The sequence below is a fragment of the Vicugna pacos genome, chromosome 8 (assembly GCF_048564905.1).
Source record: "Vicugna pacos chromosome 8, VicPac4, whole genome shotgun sequence".
NCBI lineage: Eukaryota > Metazoa > Chordata > Mammalia > Artiodactyla > Camelidae > Vicugna > Vicugna pacos.
The window spans coordinates 75,965,474-75,991,067 of NC_132994.1; the positions used below are offsets into that span (position 1 = coordinate 75,965,474).

Here is a 25,594-nt window from a genome sequence, read left to right on the forward strand (position 1 = left end):
ACGTTTAAAAGGACTCCTGATTATCACGAGAAATTTCGGACCACAGAGAAGGCAGCCTGAAGTGAGCGCTCTGCACAGCACCTGAGCAGCAGACGACCTCACGCGGGGCGCTGGCCCCGGGTTGTAAGGGTCCCTGCGGATTCGCTGGAGCCCCGAGGGGACTGCGGCTGCAGACGTGTGAGACGCAGCACTGACAGCCCCCACCCCCCCGGCCCAGCGCCAGGCGAGGCCACACAGCGAGGCAGACGTGTGTATCTTTCGAAGTCGTCGCAGGGATTTGTTTTAGGTTAGTAGTCACTTTGTCATTGGATTCATTAAACAAACATTCACTGAGTGTCCCGGGCACTGAGAAGGAAGGTCAGCGGGACACGCTCTGTTCCCCAGGGGCCGCTGCTCCAGAGATAAGAGGCTCAGCAACGTCACCGTCGGGGGCGGGGGCAGACGGCTGCATCCCAAACCTCAGGCTCTGGGCAGAGCTCTCAGCATGTGTTTTTGTGGTTAAATGTTTATGAAACTGGTAAAAGCCATGCATTTTAACCGCAGTTGATAAACACTACTCTCTCTTTTCACTCTGACCTCCTCTCCAACACACTTGTGTCATTTTGAGCAGCAATGGTGTGGCCATGGATTTATAGGATCCAACAGAAGGGAAACCGACTGGGCACATACTTAATTTGGATTTAGTGAGATATATTTACGAGTTTCCCAGTCACTACCTCTCACATACCCTGTGCCAACTCACCTAGGACACTGGGTATCAATGACACACTGGTTAACATGTGCTGTCAATACAAAAAATAAATAAATTTAAAAAAAAAAACAAGAACACTTGAAAAGCTCTTAAATATTATAGCTTATATATGAAGGAAGTTTCAGGCAGATTTTCCCAAATTTGACAACAATTTTAAAATATTTCATAGCATTACCTATAATGAGTTATAAAGCTAAAAGAAAATTTTCTAAATTACCAACATTTAAAAATATTATTTTTCCCAATCATGTTAACAGAAGACTGAATTATCTTTCATCCTCTCTATGGAAAATGATATTACAAAGTCATGATATAGAGATCCAGGAGTATGTAGACAAAATACATGCAAAACCAGTACAAGAAGGATGGTTCAGAAAGGTAGTTAATGAGAGTTATGTTAAATTTCTGGATTTGTGTGATGTTTTCAACTTTTAAAGATTCTTCATTTAAGGTCACTTCTTTTCTTGATCCAAAGAAATAGTCATTTTATACCTATTTTTCTTTACAGTCTCTCTCTCTCAAGCCTCACAAAACATGGACTTAGTCCTACGCAGACAGGGATGCTGTGACAGCAATGGGCACATCTAAATCAACCTGGGAATGTCCCCTGAAGACTTCCAAAAACATGTAACAACTGAATTGAATTAAAAAAAAAAACCTTTTAATTAAAAAAACTGTGATAAAATTCACATAACATAAAATTTACCATTTTAACCATTTCTAAGCATACAATTCAGAGGTATTTTGTATCGTGACATTATTGTGCAGTCAATCTCCAGAACGTTTTCATTTTGCTAAACTGAAACTCTGTACACATTTAATACTAATTCCCCATTCCTCCTTCCCCTCAGCCCCTGGCACCAACCATTCTACTTTCTGTCTCTAAGAATATGTCTACTCTAGGTACCACATATAAGCAGAAACACACAGTACTTGTCCTTTCATGACTGGCTTGTTTCATTTAGCATAATGTCCTCAAGGTCCATCCATGCTGCAGCAGGTGTCAGGATTTCCTTCCTTTTTAAGGCTGAATAATACTCCATTATATGTATGTACTACATTTTGCTTATCCATTCATCTGTCATTGGACACTTGGGTTGCTTCCACCATCTGGCCATTGCAGATGATGTGATGTTATGATGTAACAGCTCTATTTCAGTTTCCCCACCTATAAACTGGGGATGATAATAATATCCTTCTCGTAATATTACTGTGAATCGCTGAATTTAATAAATGCAGAACATTTAGAATGTCAACACTTAGTTGACAAATAATACACCAGTATTTGCTATTATTATTTGAAAAATTAACCTTTTACACAAATTTGTAACTCTTTACTTCTTTTTATTATTTGAGTAAATCAACTTTTTTTTATCCATAGGAACATCTGCTAAATTATTATTTTTTTCTTAATAGCATAAAAATTAGTTTTTAAAATTTTCTTTTTATAAAGAAGTATATGGTTTTTCTGCAATCTTATGGGCTTCACTATATTCATTCGTTCCTTCTTCCTATAAATGTTTACTAGCCAGGCACTAGTTTTATTTCATAAAACTTTGATCAGTTTATATTGGTAATCTTCAGTTTTACTGAAACTTTGCACTGTTCATATTGTATTTTTTCATTCAATGAATAATTAGAGCAAGAATCCTACATAACAAGATACTGTTCTAGGAAATAGAATGCAATTCTTAAAAATAATTTAAATATATGCTATATGTTACATTTTTAAGTGTATATGGGGAATATATGTCTTTTTATGTGAAAAAATAAAAGAAAAAATATTTTACATCTAAAATCATTCTTTTTCTAATTTTCTCTTTAGAGTTTCAAACAAACAAATAAAAAAGAACTGAAGTCAAATATCTTAGAAATAGTCAGTAACTTAACATATTTTAAGTTTCCTTTCTTTGTATGAGAATTTCATACAATTTATGGAGAAAGTTCCAACAGGACTTACCCTAGAACTTAATTTTTGTAGCCTCACAGTAAAAGGTTGCATAGAAAGCTGGATCAGCACTACAGTATGAGGACAATTATAAGCCAGACTGAAATCTGAGTGCCTCCCCTGATGTCTGAAAGACATTTCAAGGCTGTGAGAAACATCATTAAGAAGACCATCTCAAATAACCCTCATATAGATAAAATTAGGAAAATAAATATGGTGTTTATAATACATATTTTAGATAAGGAGTTTTGAGTATGATTGATCTAAGGACCCTTGACTTCTAAAACCCTCAGCCTGAGATTAATTTCTAAAACATCCCTGGAATTAATGGTTCCTTTGTTGATTACAAGTTCTTCATGTTTACATCTACTCCAAGATAAAGCATTCCCTTCCCCATTTTTATCATTTCCTGTTCAATTGTTTTGGAAGTTTGAGAACCATCCTTGTTTTGTTATGTCTCTACTCAATGTTCTGTGCTTTATGAGTCATTCTTGATAATGTTTCATGATTTACACAGATTAAAGAAATGAGCTCTTTCCTTCTTCGTCAATCTTGTTCACTCAATGTTCACTTTTCCCCAAATACATTCAGTGTTTTCCACTTGGTTTTAAATGGTGCCCAAGCCAAAAGGAGCATTTATTTACTCCACTTGAAAATATTAAAGTCATACAGGTTCTATAAAGTTTCCAACAAAGCTTTATTTCTTGATATTTCATAAACACTAGAGAGATACACACTTTTCGCCTCAATTTCAAAATATTGAGCTACTGCATTAAGATATCTGCAAGTAAGTTATCACTTGATACTGGCACAACAAACCATCAAATAAATGTGCTGATGAGTTCTGAGAAGACGACAACTGACCAGAGGTCGAAACTTCACTGTACTGATTTTTCACACCAAGAAAGACATTCTAGATTGTGAAAATCCATTCAAAACATGCTGCTCTCAAGATAAAGCCCAAAGCCCTTAACCATGACCGAAAAGGTCTTGCAAGAGCAATTCTCTGCTCACATCCACATCCTCTTCCTCCACAATGCTCCAAAAAAACCCCTTCCACCTCTGGAGTCTTCCAACTCTTTCTCTCTCTCTTCTATCTAGCAAATTCATCCTTCAGACCTCAGCTTACTTTCTACTGTCTCAGAGAACCCTTTCCAAGTCCCAGACAAAATGAGATCCTCTTGTCAAATGCACTAGTCAGACACCAACCTTCCTTTTTAGCACCTTCTAAAAAGAATTTTCTAGTTTTATTGATATAATTGACATACAGCACTGTGTAAGTTTAGGGTGCACAGTGTAATGATTTGACTTACATATACTGTGAAACGATCACCACAGTAAGTTCTGTTAGCATCCATCATCTCATATAGATACAGTTAAAAATTTTTTCCTTGTGATGAGAACTCTTAGGATCTTGTCTCTTAACCTGCATCGATATCACACATCAGTGCTAACTACAGTTATTATGTTGTACATTACATTCCTAGTACTTATTTATCTTATAACTGGAATTTTGTACCTTTTGACTAACTTCATCCAAATTCCCCCTTCCATCAGCTGACCCCTCACCTCTGGAAACCACAAATTTGATCTCTTTTTCAATTCATTTTTTTGATTCCACGTCAAACTGAGATCATACAGCATTTGTCCTCTGTCTGACTTAGCAGAATGCCCTCTCCAAAGACCATGTTGTCGCAAATGGCAGGATTTCCTCGTTTTTAACAGCTGAATGATATTCCATTGTATATATATACCACAATTTCCTTACTTAATTGTCTATCAATGGACATTTAGGTTGTCCTGATGTAACATTAGACTATTGTAAATAATGCTACAGTGAACATGGCAGTGCAGATATTTCTTTGGCATAGTGTTTTCATTTCTTCGGATATATTCCCAGCAGTGGAATTACTGGATCACATGATAGCTGTATTTTTATTTTTGTGAGGAACCTCCACAGGGACTGTATCAAATTACATTCCCACCTGCAGTGTACAAGGTTATCCTTTTCTCCACATCCTTGCTAGCATTTGTAACCTTGTCTTTTTGACACCAGCCATTCTCACAGGCATGAGTTGGTTTTGATTTGCACTCCCCAAATGATTCTTGATGCTGAGCATCTTTTCATGTAATTGTTGGCTATTCAGGTATCTTTTTTGGAAAAATGTCTATTCATGTCCTTTGCCCATTTGTAAGCTGGATTATTTGCTTTGTTTTTTGCTATTGAATTGTGTAAGTTCCACACATATTTTGTGTATCCATCCCTTACCAGATACTGTTTGCAAATACTTTTTCCCATTCCATAGGATCATTTTGTTCATTGTTTCTTTTGCTGTGCAGAAGCTTTTAGTTTGATGCAGCCCCACTTGTTTATTTTTGTTGTTGCTCGTTCTTGGAGGTGTCATATCCAAAATATCACTGCCAACACCAATGTCAAGGAGATATTTTTCCTTCATTTTCTTCTAGGAGTTTTATGGTTTCAGGTCTTATTGAGTCTTTAATCCATTTCAAGTTAACTTTTATGAATAGTATAAGATAGAGGTCTAGGTTTTATTCTTTCATGTGTGAAAATCCAATTTTCCCAGTTTCATTTATTGAAAACTGTTTATTCTCCAGTGAGTATTTTGGGTCCATTGTCCAATATTAGTTGACACATGTTTTGGTTTATTTCTAGGCTCCTGATTCTGTTTCCATCTGTCTGTTTTTGTGCCAGTACCATACAGTATTCATATCTATAGCTTGAAATCAGAAAGTGTGATACCTACCATTTTGTTCTTTCTAAGGATTGCTTTGGCTATCTGGGGTCTTCTGTGGTTCCGCATAAATTTAAAGATTGTTTTTTCTACTTCTATTAAAAAAAGCCACTGGAATCTTGACAGGGATTGTGTTGAATCTATGTATTAATTTTTCTTATCCACTTATTTGTGTCTTCTTTGATTTCTTTCATCAATATCTTGTAGTTTTCAGAGTAGAGGTATTTCACCTCCTTGGTTAAATTTATTCCTAAAGAATTGTATTGTTTTTGATGCTACTGTAAATGGGATTGTTTTATTTCCTTTTAAAACAATACGCTGTTAGTATATAGAAACACCACTGATTTTTCTATCCTTCCATTTTCCTGAATTAGCTGATTAGATCTAACAATTTTTTGGTGGTGTCTTTAGTATTTTCTATATATAAAATCACGTCATCTGCAAATAGAGACAATTTTGCATCTTCCTTTCCAATTCTGATACTTTTTATTTCTTTTTCTTGCCTGATTGCTCAGACTAGGACTTCTAGTACTACGTTGAACAGGAATGGTGAGAATGGGCAGCTTGTCCTGTTTCTGAGAACAGGAGAAAAAGCTTTCAACCTCAATACTTTTCATAGCTGATTTAAGATGAGGGGACTGAGCTGAAGGTGGTAGAAAGGTACAAACTTCCAGTTATTAGATAAGCTATTATGTAAGTGAGGATTCAACGTACAGCATAATGACTATAGTTAATACTATATAGTATATTTGGAAGTTGCTAAGGGGGTAAACCCTAAAAATTATCATCACAAGGAAAAAAATATATAATTGATTTAAATAATTATAGTTAATTACATACTAGCTTTTGCCCCGTTTAGACAGTAAGTTTCATTACAACAAATTCATGTTCAATGCTTATTAGCAAATGCTAAGCACACAGGAGATATCTGGTAAGTTTGAATAAATTTATAAACCTAAAATGATGACTCTGGGACAAAAATTGGGCTGTATGCTTTGCTAGACTCCATTTTAGCCACCAACTTCCTATGTGACAGGAAGCTAACACATTAGGGCAGGGGGAAGGGAGAGGCAGGAAAAGCCAATAATAAAGGATTAGTGAATATAGAATAAATGTTTATTGTCCCTTGCCACAGAAAAGTTGCCAAACAAGCGGAGGTATTTGGTTTAAACTGAATTAGAATTATTGAAAACTGGGGCAAATCCCTCCATACAAGAAAAACTCCAAAAGCTTTCTTTTAATGTTTCTTCTATTTCTTTCTTACTATAAAAGCAACATGTATAAGAATAATATAAACATACCTATGAATCCCCTAAATCAAAAAACAACCAGAAATATTTTACTAGCTCTCTGTCTATGCATTTACATGTAATTATTATCTTGTGAAAAGGTGATAATATAGTCTGTTTTGCACCTCACCATACTTTAGCAAAGCTGTCAATTAAACATCTATTTTAGATTTTCACATTGTTTCCACTTTTCCTATTACAGTCAATGCATAACGTGAATAAATAGCTAAAATGAAATGAGTAGAAAGACAAAAAATTTAACACCAACTTCTCCCATTCTTAAAATAAGAAAAATATGTTTTCAAGATGTGAAATCTGTAGCAGCAAAATGACTCCACGGCATATCAAAATTGCCAGCCCTTCAAAAGCAAGCAAAAAAAATCCAAAAACTTAAAAAAAAAAAAAAAGAGGGACTAAGCGTATCCATTTTAACCAAACATCTATTTGAACTGAACTGTTGTGTTAGCCAGCGTGCTTTCGACCACCCTACTGCTTCCTATCAAATTGCTTCTACCCAGAATTTTCTGTGCCAAATCCTCCCTCTTCAGGCCCTCCCAGGAGCAGGTCAGCAGGGCCTGCAGCCCTGCCTTGTTCCTGCCGCTCCCCCAGCCAACAGCAGCTCCACTCGTGTTCTTCCACAGGCCCCCCAAGACCTGGGACAGCGGTTCTCGAAAAACACTAGCTTGCGTTAGAACTGCCTGGAGGGCTTGTCAAAACACAGACTGCCGGCTCCTCCACAGGCACGTCCGACTCGGGAAGCCTGGGACGGGACCCGAGCTACGGCATTTCCAAGGAGATCCCAAGTGATGCTGACGTTAAACTAAGGGTGACATTTTGAGAAGCAGTAGCCTAGATCGACAACCAAGTCCTGCAAAAGCCTTCTCCATTTCCATACCTCTTAACGACCCCCACTCTCACAAGTGCTGTCCTGACAAACTACCACACAATTTAACCCTCCACTGTACACCCTCTGTTGCTGTACTCTCATGGTTTCATAGCTTCTTTCCACACCACAAGGTCCCGAGTCCCTCAAGGGCAGTAAACACAAGAAACAGTGCTCCTGTGACTTGCAAAGAGCCCAGAACACAGCAGATAGGCACACGTGATTAATGTAACACACAGGCCCCATCTGAATGGCTAAAAGCAAACTGTGTGGATTTTGGTGTGGACTCAAGCAAATCTAATTCTACTAAACATTTCTATTTGCTAGACATTATGCTAGATATTTTCAAATACACACAATCAACAAGTACTGAATTAATCTTATTCTCAGATTATGTGTTTATCTGACTCCCTCTATCAGAAAGTGGCCTTGAGGGAAGCAAGTTTACATTCCTTGTTCTCCAGTTACATTCCCACAGTAGTTACTCCACAGATACCTGTCAGCTAGCATACTGAGTCACTAGCTAGAGAAATGAGTAGTACCTGGTCACATTCCAGCTACAACTCACCACTCAAATCAGTGTTTCTGGAAGTGATTATTCAACCTCTGGTCAGATAATCCAGATTAATTTTAAATCTTCAGGAAGCTTTTAAGGGGTAAATTAAAACACATACACATACGTGTGCACGTGCGTGCACACACACACACTGAGAAATGGTTATACCACTTATCTTTCACAGGCTTTTATTTTATTTTTAAAAATCTGTGTCACATGAAACAAAACTTTAAATGCTGGAAAAAGTTCTCCTAAATAGATGCAATGACTTTTACTACACATCTTTTTCTATAACATGTTCAATTAACAAATACAATTTTCATTAAAAAAACCAACAAAAACGAAGTATTTTCAAAATCTATTAGCTCATAACATTTTCATTAGTTAAAATCCCCTGCAAGCAAAATTTTTACTTAAGAAATGTAGTAACAATGTTGAATACACAAATAGTAGCTACCACTGATAGGAACTTTCCAGGCAGTATAAAAACTGCTTCAGAAAGCAATCTACCTGTAACAAACCTATTGAATTTATTTGAATTCGTTTCAATCACTAACAATATTTGTGATGATCTTAATCTTTTAAATGACCAAAGTCCCAGTCAACTTGATTGAGTGCTAAGGAGCCTAAACACACTCAAAAAGAATGTATCACAGAAACATCTTTAACAGTAACATGTGTAACTAACAGAAGTAATGAGACACATCAAGTCAACTCTCTACAAATGAATGAATGTCAACTTTATCCTCCTTCTAGGTACCAGATGGCGAATTCATGTTTATTTATAGTTCCGATCAAGGCAATGAATGTACAACACATTTTCTGGTTTCCATTTACAAAAAAAAAAAAACAAGAAGAAGAAGAAGGATATGAAAGCTCTATATGAAAATGTAGTTTCAATATTTGAGACAAAGTAATTTCAAGGAAAAGAGAGAAAGTGCCCAAAGTGAAGTTCCAAGGAAACCATTCCAATTATATATTTTTTCTTATTCATGGTACGTGCTAATAGTTAACACATCATTTATTAGTCTCTTACTGAAATCTAACATTGTAATGCTTTGGCAACGTGATTCATGCCTTGTTAACTTAATGTCCTGCTACATTATATACACCATCACAGAAACCATATGCTATATACTAAGTAGGACAAATGCTACTTAGGTCCTATTTTAGGCTGTATATAGTTAAGTTTAGGGGCGTAATTTAAATCCCACTAATTCTAAGTATGAAATACCTAACAGTTTTATTTGAATGAAAATTAAATCTCATCTAGAGAATCATGGAGAGGTGAAAAACCTAGTAATAACTACATTGAGTGAAACAAGAAACCATTCATGTATTTGTTGCAGGCAGTTGACGGCACCAATATTTTCATTATCAAGTATTTGACATTTACAGGTATACTTGATAGTCATATGCTCTGCTAATATATTTTAGACATAGAAATATGATAATAATAATTATTACTGGCCATAAAAGATGACACTGCTACTCATAATTCTTAAATTATTTGGGTTCAATCAAATCACCCCACTGAATAAATAGCTTCTCCTTAGGAAATAAAAATTAGTTAGACTCTGAGGGTTTTAAACAAAATCTACATATTTTAAATGTTATTCTATTACCAGAAGATGTCAGTCAGTTATGCTGACTTCCAGTGTTCTCACTTCTTCATGCACCCTTTCCTAATTCCACCAATATTGCCACCTAGTAATTGCTAATAAGAGGCCATTGCTGAGAGTCAAGGTAACGATTCTTCCTGCACTGAGATACTGGAATGGTGTTACAGCTGTGAAATTATTTTCCATCTTAAAATGTTCTTACAAGAAATGCAAATGGTTGGATCTTCATCATATCCTAATGCTTATTTATTAATTTTAAATTCATAGTGTGATATGAATTTAAATAGTTAAATAGTTTAGTAATCTGAGTTAAATAGTTTAGTAATCTGAGTCTTGAGGAGTACCAGCTGAGCCTGTCAAATTTACTGTGCATAAAAATATCATAAAATATAACATTTAGTAAAACAATTCATGACTTTGATAACTTTCTTCCATTCCTAAGTTTTTCCCAAATGGAAGTATGGTTGTGTGAGTGTAGAGGCTTCAGTGCTTTCTGAGGAAATTTTTAAATATCCCCTAAATGAGTACATGAGATTATAAAAGAAATAAAAGCTATCTCTATTTTCCAAACATCACTAAAAATCAATTGTTTGGGATTTAGGATCAGAGGTCAACCTTCAAAAGGTAGTTTGTCTCAGAACTATGACTGAACTTCATGCATTTGAAATGAAAATGGTATGAAAGTGAGAAAATTAAACTGAAAACAATAACAGTAAAGACTTCTGAAATTTAAAATCTCTGAGGTCATGTGGTGGTGGCCACGTTTCCCAAACCCACTTCTCTTCAACACAGAACAAAAGACTCACTGTGTCCCATCCTTCACAAGACCACTCTGGCTCAGACAGAAAGCAGAAACTTCTGTCTTCTTGTATTTGTTGAACTGTGAATGCCTTAGAAAGTTAATAATCCCAGTACCCAAACGGTGCTTTTAATCCACTGATTAAAGAAAAAATGTTTACAGAGCCACCTGTTATGCATCAAGTGTGCTGTGAGGTGAAGGATACAAAAGTAACCATGAATCACCTAGTCCATGACCTCAGGTTGCTCAGAGAGTTACTGTCTGGTGATTCTATGAAGCACAAGGCTCTGGACCTTCGGTGATCCTTTAGCGTCCCTTGGCTCAGCTTCAACACCTACAAGTGAACCTGGGCTTACCTGCTCTTCACTAATTCAGCCAGATGTAAAACGGTGAATGTATGCGAAACGCTCTGGAAGTTACAGCTGCTCTATGGTCACACAGTATACTGATCTGCAATAAACATCACTGCAGTCCAAGTAAAATATGCCAGGTATTCTCTACTTTTTAAGCATTTTGCCTTCTGAGCACCAAGCAAACAATAGTTGCTGAATAAAATACTAAATGAATGAAGAAAAACTAGCTTTTTTTGATAGCACAAAATCATCATTAAAAACACTTAAAAATAAATAAATAAACATAACACTTTCAAGCAGTATGAAAATGTCCATTTTAAAGGCAAATATAATTTTGTAATTTAAATAACCATGCCTTTATTCGTTTATTTAAAATTTAATTTTTCACATATGATCTTTCTCTAAGCAGAATATACATTTACATGATTTTCTGTCTCCTCAGTGTAGATCATTTCCATGTGAGGCTGTTTATCAGTGGTTAAAAAAATAAATAAGATATATTTATAATGTACAAAGCTTTGTACAATTCCAGCACAGTTTTCCTTACTTCATTTTCTTTTTACTAAACTGACACAAAATGAAACAATTTGGATAGCCTTGTCTCATTTTTAACAAACTATGCTCCAAGACCTTCTACCATGCGTTCTGTTTCTGGGGCCACGCATGGAAATGGAAACACTCTCAAAAAATCCTCCCAACAAAAATTTTCTTCCTTAGGAAATTTTCAATGAAAGCAGTTTGGAAGTAGAATAAAGCCTATGTGAGAACACAAAATTTTAAAAAATAATAAGAGGGTGAGGGAAAATAAACAAAATCCTTCAAAGAACCATTACTTTAATCCACACCTATATAAATAAAATAGAGATTTAACTGGCTTTCCATCTTTAAGAAGACTGGAAAAAGAAAAAAAAGAGGACACTATGAACGCATCTACAAAACAGAATGAGACTCGCAGACGTAGTAAGCAATCTTATGGTTACGGGGGGAAGGGGTTGGAGGGGGTGGGAAGGGGTGGGGAGTTTGAGATTTGCAAATGTTAGCCACTATATGTAAAAACAGATTAAAAAAAACAAGTTTCTTCTGTGTAGCACAGGGAACTATGTTAAATACCTTGTAATAACCTTTAATGAAAAAAATATATGTGTGTGTATGCATGACTGGGACACTGTGCTGAACACCAGAAACTGACACATTGTAACTGACTGTACTTCAGTAAGAAATAATTAATTAATTTTTTAAAAAAGAAGAAGAAGACTGGGCAATGCTTTCATCACACAAGTTTAGTGCTAAACCTCATTTTTAAGCAGTCTGCGAGGGCCACGCTACAGAATCCCACTGAATACAAAGTGGATGTAATGAGATACATTCTTGTGATAAGCTCCCTTGAGGAGGTCCCAGACTGCACAGGCAGAATTAAAGGTTCCTTCTAATACCCTTCCACTGCAAACCGCTCACATCCTTTCTACCGCTGGTGCATTCTGCAGTGTGGCTACCTCTGTGGCCGTCCCAACCACTAGCGGATGTGGACGAGCCCAGGTGGGCATCCCATTCAGGCTCTTCGCTGTCAGCCTCATCAACAGTCTCCACCCTTCCACAGGGTCACTGTCAAAATCATCTCCTTATAAGGACAAGTTGCTCCTTCAGCATAACTGAACATTATTTCAGTTACGCATTACTATCCTTAATAATCATTTAACTCTTAAGCATATGTATTAAGCAGTTTAAAGTATTATTTGGTTAATTAATATAGAAAACAGATTTGGAAGCTGTAGAATGCCATCCAAATATTAACAAAAATCTAAAAGTTATCTATTGCTGCAACACTAAACAGTATGCAAATTTTTTTCATTTTCTAAGAACTATACTCAATTTCACATCTCACAGATATCATACATTCTTGCACTAAATTGCTGAAATTTCCATCTTTATATAATATTCCTTAAGAACAACTCAGTTAAACTTTTGAAAGTGTCAAACATCTCAAACTGTTTTCCAATGTGTAAGCTTGGTAATAGATGAAATATGCCACGTCAGATTTTGTTCTCAATATTACTGCCATGATTGTCTTGAACAGAATATGCCTCTCTGACTTATGGGCAGTTCTCTCCCTCTCTCACTCTCTCTAAATCCACATGTACATGCATACACATTTCACACACACCCATACACAGGCACCTTAAAGACAATTTTGTTTCAATACCAAAAGCTCTCTTTTTAAAAAATTTACCTCTTTTTATTATAAAAATTACATAAGATAATTGCAGAAACTCTCAAATGTAGAGTGAGGAAGATCTGCTTCAAGCAGCAGACTGGTGGCACAGCTCCACCAGCATAACATTTTACTGATGGTCATTTTTCAATTTTAAATGTAGCATTTTTATTATACTGAATAAACTTCCAGAAACATAGTGTATATATTTGTGTTTTTAATATAAAAGTTCTTCATATAGTTAAAATCACATATAAATTCTAATTTCTACTGTAAAAGCACATTCATAGAAATGAGAAGTCATATTTGGCCAACTATAAATTCATTTAAAGCCAAATCCAATATATTAACATAGATTCAACTTGAGGAGAAATTTATTTGACTTCACATTCATTTTGAGTCCACTTTTGTTTCATAATTATAACTGTATCTTAAGTTTGAGTGTAAATGAAATGTTTCATGCAAGTCAAGAGTTCTCTTCCTACTGTTAACATGTAAAAATTGTTTGAAAAATTCATTTTGCAAAATATAATATAAACAATATTTGAAATATATAAAGAATATTTTATAATCATTAATAATAATCATAAAATAAAATAAAGTCTGATACTGATTTCTGCATTTTTAAACGTGGTCATGAGTAAATAAATTTTCAAGAATTCTTTGCCAAGGTTTTTTAGTTAAGGATCAGTCTTTTGTATTTATTTATCCTCCATCTAATTTATTTTATCTTTTTAAACAGACTAAAACTCTTACAGAATTAAAGTACTAATATTTTCTTTATTTTACTTTCTAGCATGTATTAAATATTTGTTTTTTGTTGCTATAAACTAGAAAATCATCCACACTCGATCTCAATGAGATCTTACCTTCTGGTTTGTTGTTTTTCCTCTTCAGCCATTTTTCTACAGTCTCTGCACTAACACTTTCAGATACAAATTCATCTAATACCTGGGGGTGAAGAGAAAGATATGCCTTCACTTTTTCATCCGTCAGACCTGTAAAAGAATTGAAAAGAATAGAATTAACCAATATGACATCTTCATTCACATCAAAGATATAAAAAAACTGACACATTATACAGACTGATTTAACATAATTTTTTTAAAAAAGATTTATATACATATAGTGGAATATTACTGATCCATGAGAAGGAACGAAGTTCTAGCATACAAGAACCTTAAGAATATGGTCAATAAAATAAGCTAAACATTAACGGCAAAAGTTATATGATTCTGCTTATATGAAATACCTAGAACAGGTAAGTTCAGAGAGACAGATTAGATTAGGGGCTTCCAGGAGCTGAGGGAGAGGAGAACGAGGAATTATCTGTTTAGTGCATACAGTTTCTGTTTCGGGTAAAGGCAAAGTTCTGGAAGTAGGTGAGGTGATGGTTGCACACAATGAGTATAAATAATGACACTGGTTATACACTTGATATGATTAAAATGGCAAATTTTATGTTATTTATATTTTACACTATGAAAAAGTAGTAAAACAAAAAATAAAGTTTGAACTTTAGCAATTTAAACCAAAGCCATTACATCATGTTACAAAGTTGTTTCCAACAACACATTTTAGTGTTATATTTGAACTGATGCTTGATTCCAGTGTTGTGCAATGAAGCCTTACAAAGTATTTATATTTTTTGGTAAGTAATTATCATAGATTTAATACGTAAGGTAAGTGAAACTCAGGCAATAGTACCAAACAGGAGAATTAAGCCCTGGTGCATTTTAGGTGCTAATAAAACATGTGTAACAAGTTCTTATCTTTTACTGTTTACAACACAGATTATCCTTTTTCTCAGGGCCACCAAATCCAATGATATAATTAGTGTTCAGTTCAAAATAATCTAAACATTTTGTACTGATGCTCTATATACGTAGTCAGTTTCACTGAAATAACTTCCATAGTCGGATAACAACTGTTGAATATACACAGAATTTTCAAACAAAAAATTTTACATATTTTCAAGTAGAAAATATGAAATCATATGTGTTCAAATTGCTGCTTCATGTTGGTATGCCATTCCATGAAACATCCCCAAACCACAGTCTGGCTATCAATACTTATTACTCAGTGACTGTAATTATTTGCACTATTGTATCCTCTCTGTCAATTACTCAATAAATTACCATCCTTAGGGACCGTTAGATGAAAAGGCAATGCAAAGTTGTACTCTTAGACACAGAAAAGAAAAAGCAGGCACACGAAACAATCTGGACAGGCTCGTCTCATTTTCAACGAACTGCTCCAAGGCCTTCTACCAGGCTTCTGCCAGAGCAAGTGCATCTCTGCGGCTCCACGGAGCAGGCGGCATGTTCTCACCACCAGACAAGGCACAGATTTTACACACGTTAGTTAATTCTGCTGGATACTGAAATCACAGCTGTATGATTCCACAGCTGGTATTACTGAGAAGGCAAGTGATTTCTTTCAATAAATTCAGTATTTAAATAGTTAATTTAAACTATACAGATACATATGTATAATACATAATTACATAGTTGTATCAAATAAAAGAAAAACAAGGCCCTGCCCGTGTTCACCCTGCAGAAGAGCCTCAATGACATAAAATTCAATTTGAGAAGTTCTACAAGTTGCTAAAAACAAGAGACTTACTCAAGTAAGAGAGAGCTCTCTTGACAAAGCAAGTTACCATCCCCAGATACAAAAGGCATAAGATATAGGAATAAGCTGACAGCTAATTTGACCTCAAGAAGACAAAATAAATGTCATACTTTATGTCCTTCATAGTGGTACATATTCAACATCTGATTCCTTCTTAAAACACAATGACATAATGCAGCTCCTATCCTAACTTCCCATTCGCTCTTTACTTCTGCTTTTTTCTTCAATAATGTATGATAACAAAATCTGAGTCAGGAATATTAGTATACTTTTTATCTCTAGTCTTTGGAAATTCTTCCATCACCTCAAGCTCCATCTTGACTCAAAACCAAATAAGTCATCTCCTTCCTACTTATTCCCAAAGTGATTTTAGCTCTCAACTTTCTTTTTCTGTTACTATTACTTCTCCATTTCCCCCAAAATCCAGGCTGAAAACAAAGTCATAATTGATTCACTGTTACTTCACTTCATCTTAGTGCATATTACACAAGTCCTATTTGCCAAATTACATATTAGCTAAAGGAACTGTATCTAAAACATACAAAGAAAATAATGCCATTTGCAGCAACATGGATGGACCTACAGATCGTCATTCTAAGTGAGCCAGAAAGAGGAAAAATACCGTATGGTATCATTCATATGTGGAATCTTTAAAAAAAAAAAAAAGAAATGAAAAGAAAAAGAAGGACACTATGGACTCATCTACAAAACAGAAACAGACCCACAGACATAGTGAACAATCTTATGGTTACTGGGGAAAGAGGATGGGAAGGGATAAATTTGGGAGTTTGAGATTTACAAATGTTAGCCACTATATATAAAAATAAGTTTAAAAAAAGTTTCTTCTGTAGAGCACAGGGAACTATGTTCAATATCTTGTAATAACCTTTAATGAAAAAGAATATGAAAACAAATATATGCATGTGTACGTATGACTAGGACATTGTACTGTACACCAGAAATTGACACATTATAACTGACCGTACTTCAATAAAATAAATAAAATAAAATAAAATATACAAAGAATGCTTAAAACTCAACAAGAAAAAAACCCAATTAAAAATGAGTTGACAAGATCAGACAGCAGCCAAGATGGCAGAGCAAAAAGACCCTGAGCCCACCTTCTCTCACAAGCACGCCAAAATCACAACTCTCTGCATAACAATCATCAATGAAAGACTGGCACCTACCAGAGACATAAAGAAGGAACTACAGTGAGACCAGTAAGAGGGCTGACTCGCGATGTAATCAAATCCCACATTCCCCAGCGCCCGGGGCGGGGGTTGACCCACAAAAAATTACATTGCACAGATTCTCCCACAGAAATGAGTTCTGAGCCCCAGGTAAGGTGAGTCCTGCGTGATCCCCCTGGGAGAGGATTCTTGAAAGCTTGTGCCAGATCTTCCTAGTCTTCACCTGGTGCCCCTTCCCACTTTGCTGACTTGACATTGCATCCTCTTTTGTGATAAGAGATCTTAACCATGAGCGTGACTACACGCTGTGTCCCGGAGTCCTCCTAGCAAATCACCGAACTTAGTAGTCTTGGGAATCCTCAACACAGCGACCGTCTTTGTTAAGTGAATTAATCATTGAGTCATTATTTGCCCTATGTGATTTCGCAGATGTAGAGATGTAGCGCTGCAAACTGTTCCCGGTCCTTAAAGATCAGAGATGCACCCAAGTCGGAAAGCAAGTGTCCAAGCAAGGGACCCCACCTTTCCATTCCCCACGGCTCCTCCTCAAAGTATCCGCCCTGAGACCAGATGAGATTCATTTCTTTGTTATATTACGTTCATGTCTCTTTTTCCATCCGAAGAGTTTGAATGTCTATATTCAGTTTCTGAAAAATGACAATTTCTTTACTATTTGAATATGTTTTTCTAATTCTGACATCCTTCAATCCACGTATAATATAGCTCCAATTCTGGAACTAGATTCCTGTGTATACAATAATATGAAAGTCTTTATGTCAAAGTTCTTCCCCACAATGTGCTGGTGTACAAGAGTTTGTAAGTATAAGGATTTATTTAGCAGTTCCTCTTAGCCACTTATCAAATAAGGGAAGCAATTAATGGGCTCTACCGTTAATTTCCTTTTTGGCTTCTGTATTTAAAAAGGCAAAGTCCTTTATATGCAATGAATAGAGGTTATCATGTGAGAGAGGTAAATGATTTTCAAAATCATTAAAATGGCTCCAAAGTTACAAAACAAAAATGAATACATGAGATGCTTTTTTGGATTATGTCAAACCCCACAGCCAATGACACCATTCTTTTTAACCAAGGAGGACAAACAGGGAATAAAGTAAAAACAAATGCCATATCATTTTTTCACAGAAATTTCTAAAAAGTCTTAAAATTTGTTCAGCCCCACAAAAGATCCCAACAAGCCAAAGAAATACTGAGAAAGAACAACAAAGCTGAAGACATCACAACTCCCAATATCAAACTTTATAACAAAGTTACAGTAATCAAGACAGCATGGTACTCGCACAAAAACAGACACACAGAATCAATGGAGCAGAACTGAGAGCCCAGAAATAAACTCTCAAATATACAGTCAACCAACATTTGACAAAGGAGTCTAGAAGACTCAATGGGGAATAGATCGTCTCTTCGATAAACAGTGTTGGGAAAACTGGATGACCCCGTGCAGAAGGACGGACGTGGACCCCTACCTTAGACCACTCACATAAATCAACCCAAAACGGATTAAAGCCTTAAACATAAAGACTGAAACCATCAAACTTCTAGAAGAACACATACGGAAAAGGCTCCTCGACACTGGTATTGGCAAAGATGTTCTGGCTGTGACACCAAAAGCACAAGCAACCAAAAGTAAACAAGTGGGACTACATCTAACTAAAAAGCCTCTGCACAGCAGAAACAATCAGCAAAACAAAAGGCAATCTATAGAACTGGAGAGAATATGTGCAAACTATCTACCTGCTAAATGGCTAATATCCAAAATATGTAACGATTCACACAACTCAATAGCAAAAATAAATAAATCAATCCAAATAAAAATGAGCAAAGGACTTCAAGAGACATTTTTTCAAAGACATACAAACGGGTCAATAGATGAGGGCATAAAGGTACTAAACATCACTAATCATCAGGGAAATACAAGTCAAATAGCAGCGAGGTCACCTCACACCTGTTAGCATGTTGTCAAAAGGACAAGAGATAATAAGCGTTAGCAAGAATATGGAGAAAAGGGAACCCTTGTGCACTGCTGGTAGGAATGTAAACTGGTGCAGCCACTATGGAAAACAGTATGAAAGTTCCTCAAAAAATTAAAAATAGAACGTGTGATCCAGCAATTCCATTCTGGATATATATATGAAGGAAATAAAATCACTGTCTTGAGAAGATATATCTATAACCCCATCTTCCTTGCAGCATTATTCATAACAGCCAAGTCATGGAAACAACTTTAGTGTCCATCAACAGCTGAATGGATAAAGAAGTTGTGGTACACACACACACACACACACACACACACACACACACACACACACACACACACAAATGGAATATTATTCAGCCACAAAAAGGAAGGATGATCCTGCCTTTTGTGACAACATGGATGGACACTGAGGGCATTATGCTAAGTTAAATAAGCAAGACAGAGAAAGACAAATACTGTATGATTTCATTTTTATTTCATTGTATGTGGAATCTTAAGAAGTCAAACACAAAGACAATAGAATGGTCACTGCCAGGGGCTTAGGGTTGGGGAATATGGGAGATGTTGATCAAAAGATAGAAACTTCCAACTGTAAGATAAAGAAGTGAGTAAGTTCAGGGGTCTAACATACAGTGCTGTGACTGTAATTAAAAAGACTATATTACACACTTAAAAGTTGTTGAGAGTAGGTCTTAAAAGTTATCACCATACATGCACAAATACACACACACCCACACACACACACAGGTAATTATGTGAGAGGTATAGAGGTGTCAACTAACATTATTGTTATAATCATTTCTTAGTATCTACATATATGAAGTTATCACCTTATATACCCTACAGATACATATGAGTCAATAATACCTCAATAAAGCTAAAAAAACTAATGCCTTGTAGTAATTATCCTTACCTTCTAACTATCTATCTATATAACCTAAATAGTTTCTTCTCACCCAAGTATAACCCTACTGACATGTTTGTCTATGACCTAAAAAGCAGTCATTTAATGAACCTTGGTTGAATATACTGATTATGACCTACATAACTGATTATTCATTCCAAGCGAATTAACAGCCTGAGGAGTGCATTGGCTTCAAGAGAAGACACTGTTTCCATGGTTTGTAATTTGCACTTATCAGAAGGCAAATCCCACACCAATGTACTTATTAACCAAAATGAAATTAATTATGTGTTTTCCCTTGGCAGAGGATATCAATGAAATTTTCCTTAACTGAGAAAACCAAATAAAAACTTAAGCTGCTCAAAGTGACAAGAAAAAGATGAAAACAATAATTTTGGAGTAGAACTATAAAGGTAAGCTTAACCACACCAAATCTTACCCTTCCCATGCCTCAGAAAATGACACCACCAAAGTGCAGCCTGAAATGAAGGCAGATGTTCAGGTACAGACAGTGCAGTTGTAAAGAATTTAAAACTCTCACCTCTTTGATTCCAGTTCAGTTGTAAATATAAAGTAAACTGGTGGGAGACAGCGTATCTTGGCTCTCCAGGATCTGTGTCACCAGATGCATGCTCAGATACGGGCTTATGTTCCTTTAAAAAGTCACTTAAACTCCTAAACCTTGTTGTCCTCACAAACAAAAGATGAGGTCAACAATAGTACCTACTCCACAAATACACAATACATGCAAAGATCTGCATGCACAGTAAGTGATTAATAAGTAATTATTTAATAACATCCACCTTCATCGAAACAGTGGGCATCTTTTTTATCAAGAAGTATTACGATATTAAAGATTTTTACAGAAATCTAATCATATTACTATTTAAACGTAATTTGACTTTACAAAACCCACATTTACCTATATTTAAGGAACATTTCACCTAGGTGTGTTTCAGAAGAGTAACACGGTTTATATATATCCATGAGTGCTTAAATTGAGAACTATCAAATCCAGAAATTGTCTAGCTAACCACCATAGTAACTAGAAACTGTATTTGAACACTAACCTCAAAGGAACTGAGGCAGGTCTAATTCATGAGCTTCCAGGCAGGACCACACAGGGCTAAGTGCCAAAGGCTGGATTAAGTCAATCAATTACTGGGCAGAGCCAGAGGAATACAGAGGCCATGGGTAAGTATATCACACAATGCAGAGGGAAAAGTCAACCAAAGACAAATTTGTAAATGAGCTTGAGAGCTGTCTTGGAGGAAATGGTCCCTGAATCAGAAGATGGGTAAAAATAGGAAAGGAGTAAGTGGCTTAGAGGTAAAGACAGAAGTAATCCTAGAAAATTCAAGGCTTTTGCCTTGAAGACAGCTGGGAGGGAAAAAGCTCCTTTTTTTGGATGATGGTGACATGGTTTAAATGGCTCCAGATTCTGGACAGTTGATCTGGATTAAAGGCACAAGGGTTGAATAGTCACTGATTTTGGAAAGTAGCAGGTAGAATATGTTATTAACACAACTCACATGGTGACATTAACCAACTGACTAAGACCAAACTCTGTTGCCTGAAAGGGAAAGTGGTTTCTCAAATGTGGGGCACTAGCCACCAAATGCCAATAAACTGAACACTAAATATGTCCCGCACCTTACTCACGATACCCATGACAATGCTGGAGACACACTTCAGCTAACAGAGACCAAGTACAACTACACATTTAAAGCAACAATAATAAGAAAAAATTAAAATCTACCACTATATACTGAGATTTTTCAGTAAACATTTGATAAAATGTTTTTTAAAAAGCAATGATAAATACTCCCACAGAAATAAAACTTATAGAAGTATACTACGTTTTAAAAAGCTTTAAAATATTTGGAAAGGAAAGAAAACAGGTTTCATGTGATGTAGTTTAATCTCGTGAAATAAAAAGTAGAAAAACAGAGAAAAGAGAAACACGAAGAAAGAGATCATATAATAAATACACAGGCAGACTTTTAATGAATAACCTCAGTGTTCACTGCTTTAAAACTGGGATTTAGATAAGACAAGGAGAAAAACAACTGTAATTTCTTACAGCCATTTCACACCCTGGTGAAAAAATTTTTTAAGTATTCACATTAGCATTTTCACTTATTCAAATTTAAACGAATTATATTCTAATAGTGAAAATATACAAATCTCATACGTTAAGGAATTCTATAAACCACTCCTTTTTACTTGCCTAAGGAGATTTTTTAAAATCATATATTCATATACAAATATGAAACAAAGAAAATCAAAGATAAAAGTTTTCTCAAAATGACAAAGTCATACTTTTTTTCTTTGCTAGAAAATTTACTACTGGAATTGAGACCAGATATAGAGAAGCAAGATGGCGGAGAAGAAGGACGCTTGTAGCTCACCCTTTCCCATAAATACACCAAAACTCACATTTACGGACTCATTCAGCCAACAAGAGCACCTGCCGAACTCCGACAGAACATCACCCTCTGCAAAAGACAAAGATGCCAAAAACCTGGCAGGAGAAAAGGAAAAAAGAAAGAAGAAAAAGCAAAACAGTGCAGGACTAGTCCTGCAGGGAGGGAGCAGCAAAGGAGGACTGGTGCTCGTTTGCTGGGTCTCCCCCTCTCCAACGGAGAGGCCAACCGGACGGAGGGGGAGCCTCCAAAGCTCAGATCTGCCCTGAGCACCCCTTGACCAACAGAACTGAGTTAAATGGGCACAAAGGGTCCCCGCGACACCCAGCCCGAGTTGCAAGCCGACAGCTGGGGCCGGGACAAGCCACCCAAGACGAGCAGAGGACTGGGGCAGCTGCACTGAGACAGCCCCGGGCAACTGCAGGGTGCTGCACGCTGTGGCTGGGAGGGGATACAGAGCAGAACCATCTGGGCCCCCTATAAATTACGGAAAAAAAAAAAAGCAAAGCAACATGGCTGGTGTGCCCTGGGGGGAGGGGCACCATAGCCTTTCTTTCCTCAGACCCTCGCCGCCATTACTGGCGCATCTCGCGAGAGGAGAGGTGGGGCGCAGCCACAGCCGCCATCTCCTCCTTTTCACAGGCCTGGGCAGGGCAGGGCCGAGACCCGAATCCGCACCCCGGAGCTCCGCAACCTCCTAGGCAGGACTGAGACGTTTTTTACAGCCCGAGGCAGATGCGATCTTTCTGTCCTGGCACCTCAGAGAACTCTGGCCGCCAAGACAAACAAGGAGCTGAGATTTGGCACGGAGCAGGGGCGGGGCCATTCCACGGTCTTCCCCAAGCCTGCCTTAGAAGTGCTGACCCGAGGTGGAGCGGGCAGCTGCACATAGCAGCGGAACAACCGGCGCCGGGAGAGGGCAGGCAGCCACCTGCCTTCCTGGCAGGAACGCAAAACCTGACTGCGGTGCTGGGAGGGGTCGCAATCCGCCCACCTGCCTCCCCTAAAGCGCAGCATCTGACTGTGGCACAGGGAGGGGGAGAGACCTGCCCTCCCACCAGGTTAAGAGCTCAGCTCCTGACCCAGTGTTAGGAGTGGGTGCGATCTGCCAGCCAACAGCCACTGGGAGCAGCACAGACATGGGCACCAACAGAGGGCCTTTGGAAACAGCAAGCTGAGTACGCAAAACAGGGTAAAGACACAAAGACCTCTCGATAAAATCATTAAGAGCACACCATCTCCAGGAGAACTAGATAACTGATACTCCTTAAACCACAGTGCCAGAGAGATATGAGCAATATGAAGAAGCAGAGGAACCACTCCCAATTAAAACATCAAGAGAAATCCCCTGAAAGCACAATCAAGGAAATAGACATTGATGGCCTACTAGATCAAGATTTCAAAAAAGGAGTGATCAAAGTACTGAAGGAACTAAAAGAAATAGTGTTTAGAGATATAAAATATATCAAAAATGAAATAGAAGCTATAAAGAAGAACGAAGTGGAATCAGTAAACTCATTTGCTGAGATGAGAGCTGACCTAAAGGCTGTACAAAGCAGGCTAGATAATGCATAGGAACGAATAAGAGACCTAGAAGACAGGACAACAGAAAGCACCCAATCAGAAAAGCTGAGAGAAAACACAAATATAAAACAATGAAAACAATATAAGAGAACTATGGGATAATATGAAGCGTGCCAATCTACGTATAACAGGGGTTCCAGAAGGGGAAGAAAGAACGAAGGGGACTGAAACGGTATTTGAAGAAATCATGACTGAAAACTTTCCAAACCTAAAGGAATCAGATATCCAAGTACAGGAGGCTCAGAGGGTCCCAAACAGACCCACACCAAGACATATCATAATCAAGATGGCCAGAGTCAAGGATAAAGAAATGATCCTAAAGGCAGCAAGAGAAAAACAAAGAGTGAGTTACAAGGGAACCCCTATAAGACTCTCAGCTGATTTCTCTACACAAATACTACAGGCCAGAAGGGAGTGGCAAGATATATTCAAAGTCCTCAATGAAAAAAACATGCAGCCTAGGATACTCTATCCAGCAAGGCTATCCTTTAGAATAGAAGGAGAGATAAAGAACTTCACAGACAAGCAAAAACTAGAAGAGTTTAGCAACACTAAACCCATGCTAAAAGAAATACTGACAGGTCTACTCTAAATAGAAAAGAAGCAGGATGCTACAAAAATGAGAAGCTCATAACTGGAAAGGAGATAACTGACATGAATTACAAAAAGAACACGAAATTGCAAAAAGACATCTAAATCATTAAGAGTGGGAGAGGGAAGCAAGGAAAGCCACTATGGAAAACAGTATGGAGATTCCTCAAAAGACTAGGAATAGACTTACCATATGACCCAGGAATCCCACTCCTGGGCATGTATCCAGAAGGAACCCTACTTCAAATGACACCTGCACCCCAATGTTCATAGCAGCACTATTTATAATATCCAGGGCATGGAGGCAGCCTGGATGTCCATCAGCAGATGACTGAATAAAGAAGAGGTGGTATATTTATACGATGGAATACTATTCAGCCACAAAACCCAACAACATGATGCCATTTGCAGCAGCATGGATGTTCCTGGAGAGTGTCATTCTAAATGAAGTAAACCAGAAAGAGAAAGAAAAATAGCATATGAGATCACTTATGTGAGGAATCTAAAAAAAAGAAAGAAAAAACCATAAAACATAAATACAAAACAGAAACAGACTCATAGACACAGAACACAAACTTGTGGTTGCCAAGGGGGCAGGGGTGGGAAGGGACAGACTGGGATTTTAAAATGCAGAATAGATAAACAAGATTGTACTGTATAGCACAGGGAAAAATATACAAGATCTTGTGGTAGCTCATAGTGAAAAAAAAATGTGACAACGAATATATATATGTTCACGTATGACTGAAAAATTGTGCTCTACACTAGAATTTGACACAACATTGTAAAATAACTACTACTCAATAAAAAAATGTAAAAAAAAAATTGAGACAAAAAAAAGAAAATTTACTACCTTAAAATTGTTGTAAGTTGATCCAGAAATGGTATTTTTCTAAACTTCCTTTATAAAAGTATATTACTATTTATACACCTCTATTCAAAGTAAATCACTTATAAATATTATTGAAGTCTTACTGTATCAGACATTATACTGTGTTGTAGGACGAATCAGCAAACTCAAAGAGGAGTAGTAAGATGACTAGTCAGACAGATAACCATGCTGCAAGGTTGATAAGCTACACTAACTGAACACAGACTTTGGC

At 36.8% G+C, this 25,594-nt stretch overlaps 1 protein-coding gene across 14 annotated transcripts in view; it reads right to left on the minus strand.

The window, feature by feature from the left end:
* The window catches only part of PDE10A (phosphodiesterase 10A), a 327,889-nt gene that overhangs the window by 138,625 nt on the left and 163,670 nt on the right, over nucleotides 1–25,594 (minus strand). For all 14 annotated transcript variants that reach the window (XM_072966176.1, XM_072966173.1, XM_072966174.1 and 11 more), the window contains one exon: nucleotides 14,033–14,161. In XM_072966176.1, the coding sequence (XP_072822277.1) occupies nucleotides 14,033–14,161 (129 nt within the window). The remainder of the gene's footprint in view (nucleotides 1–14,032; nucleotides 14,162–25,594) is intronic.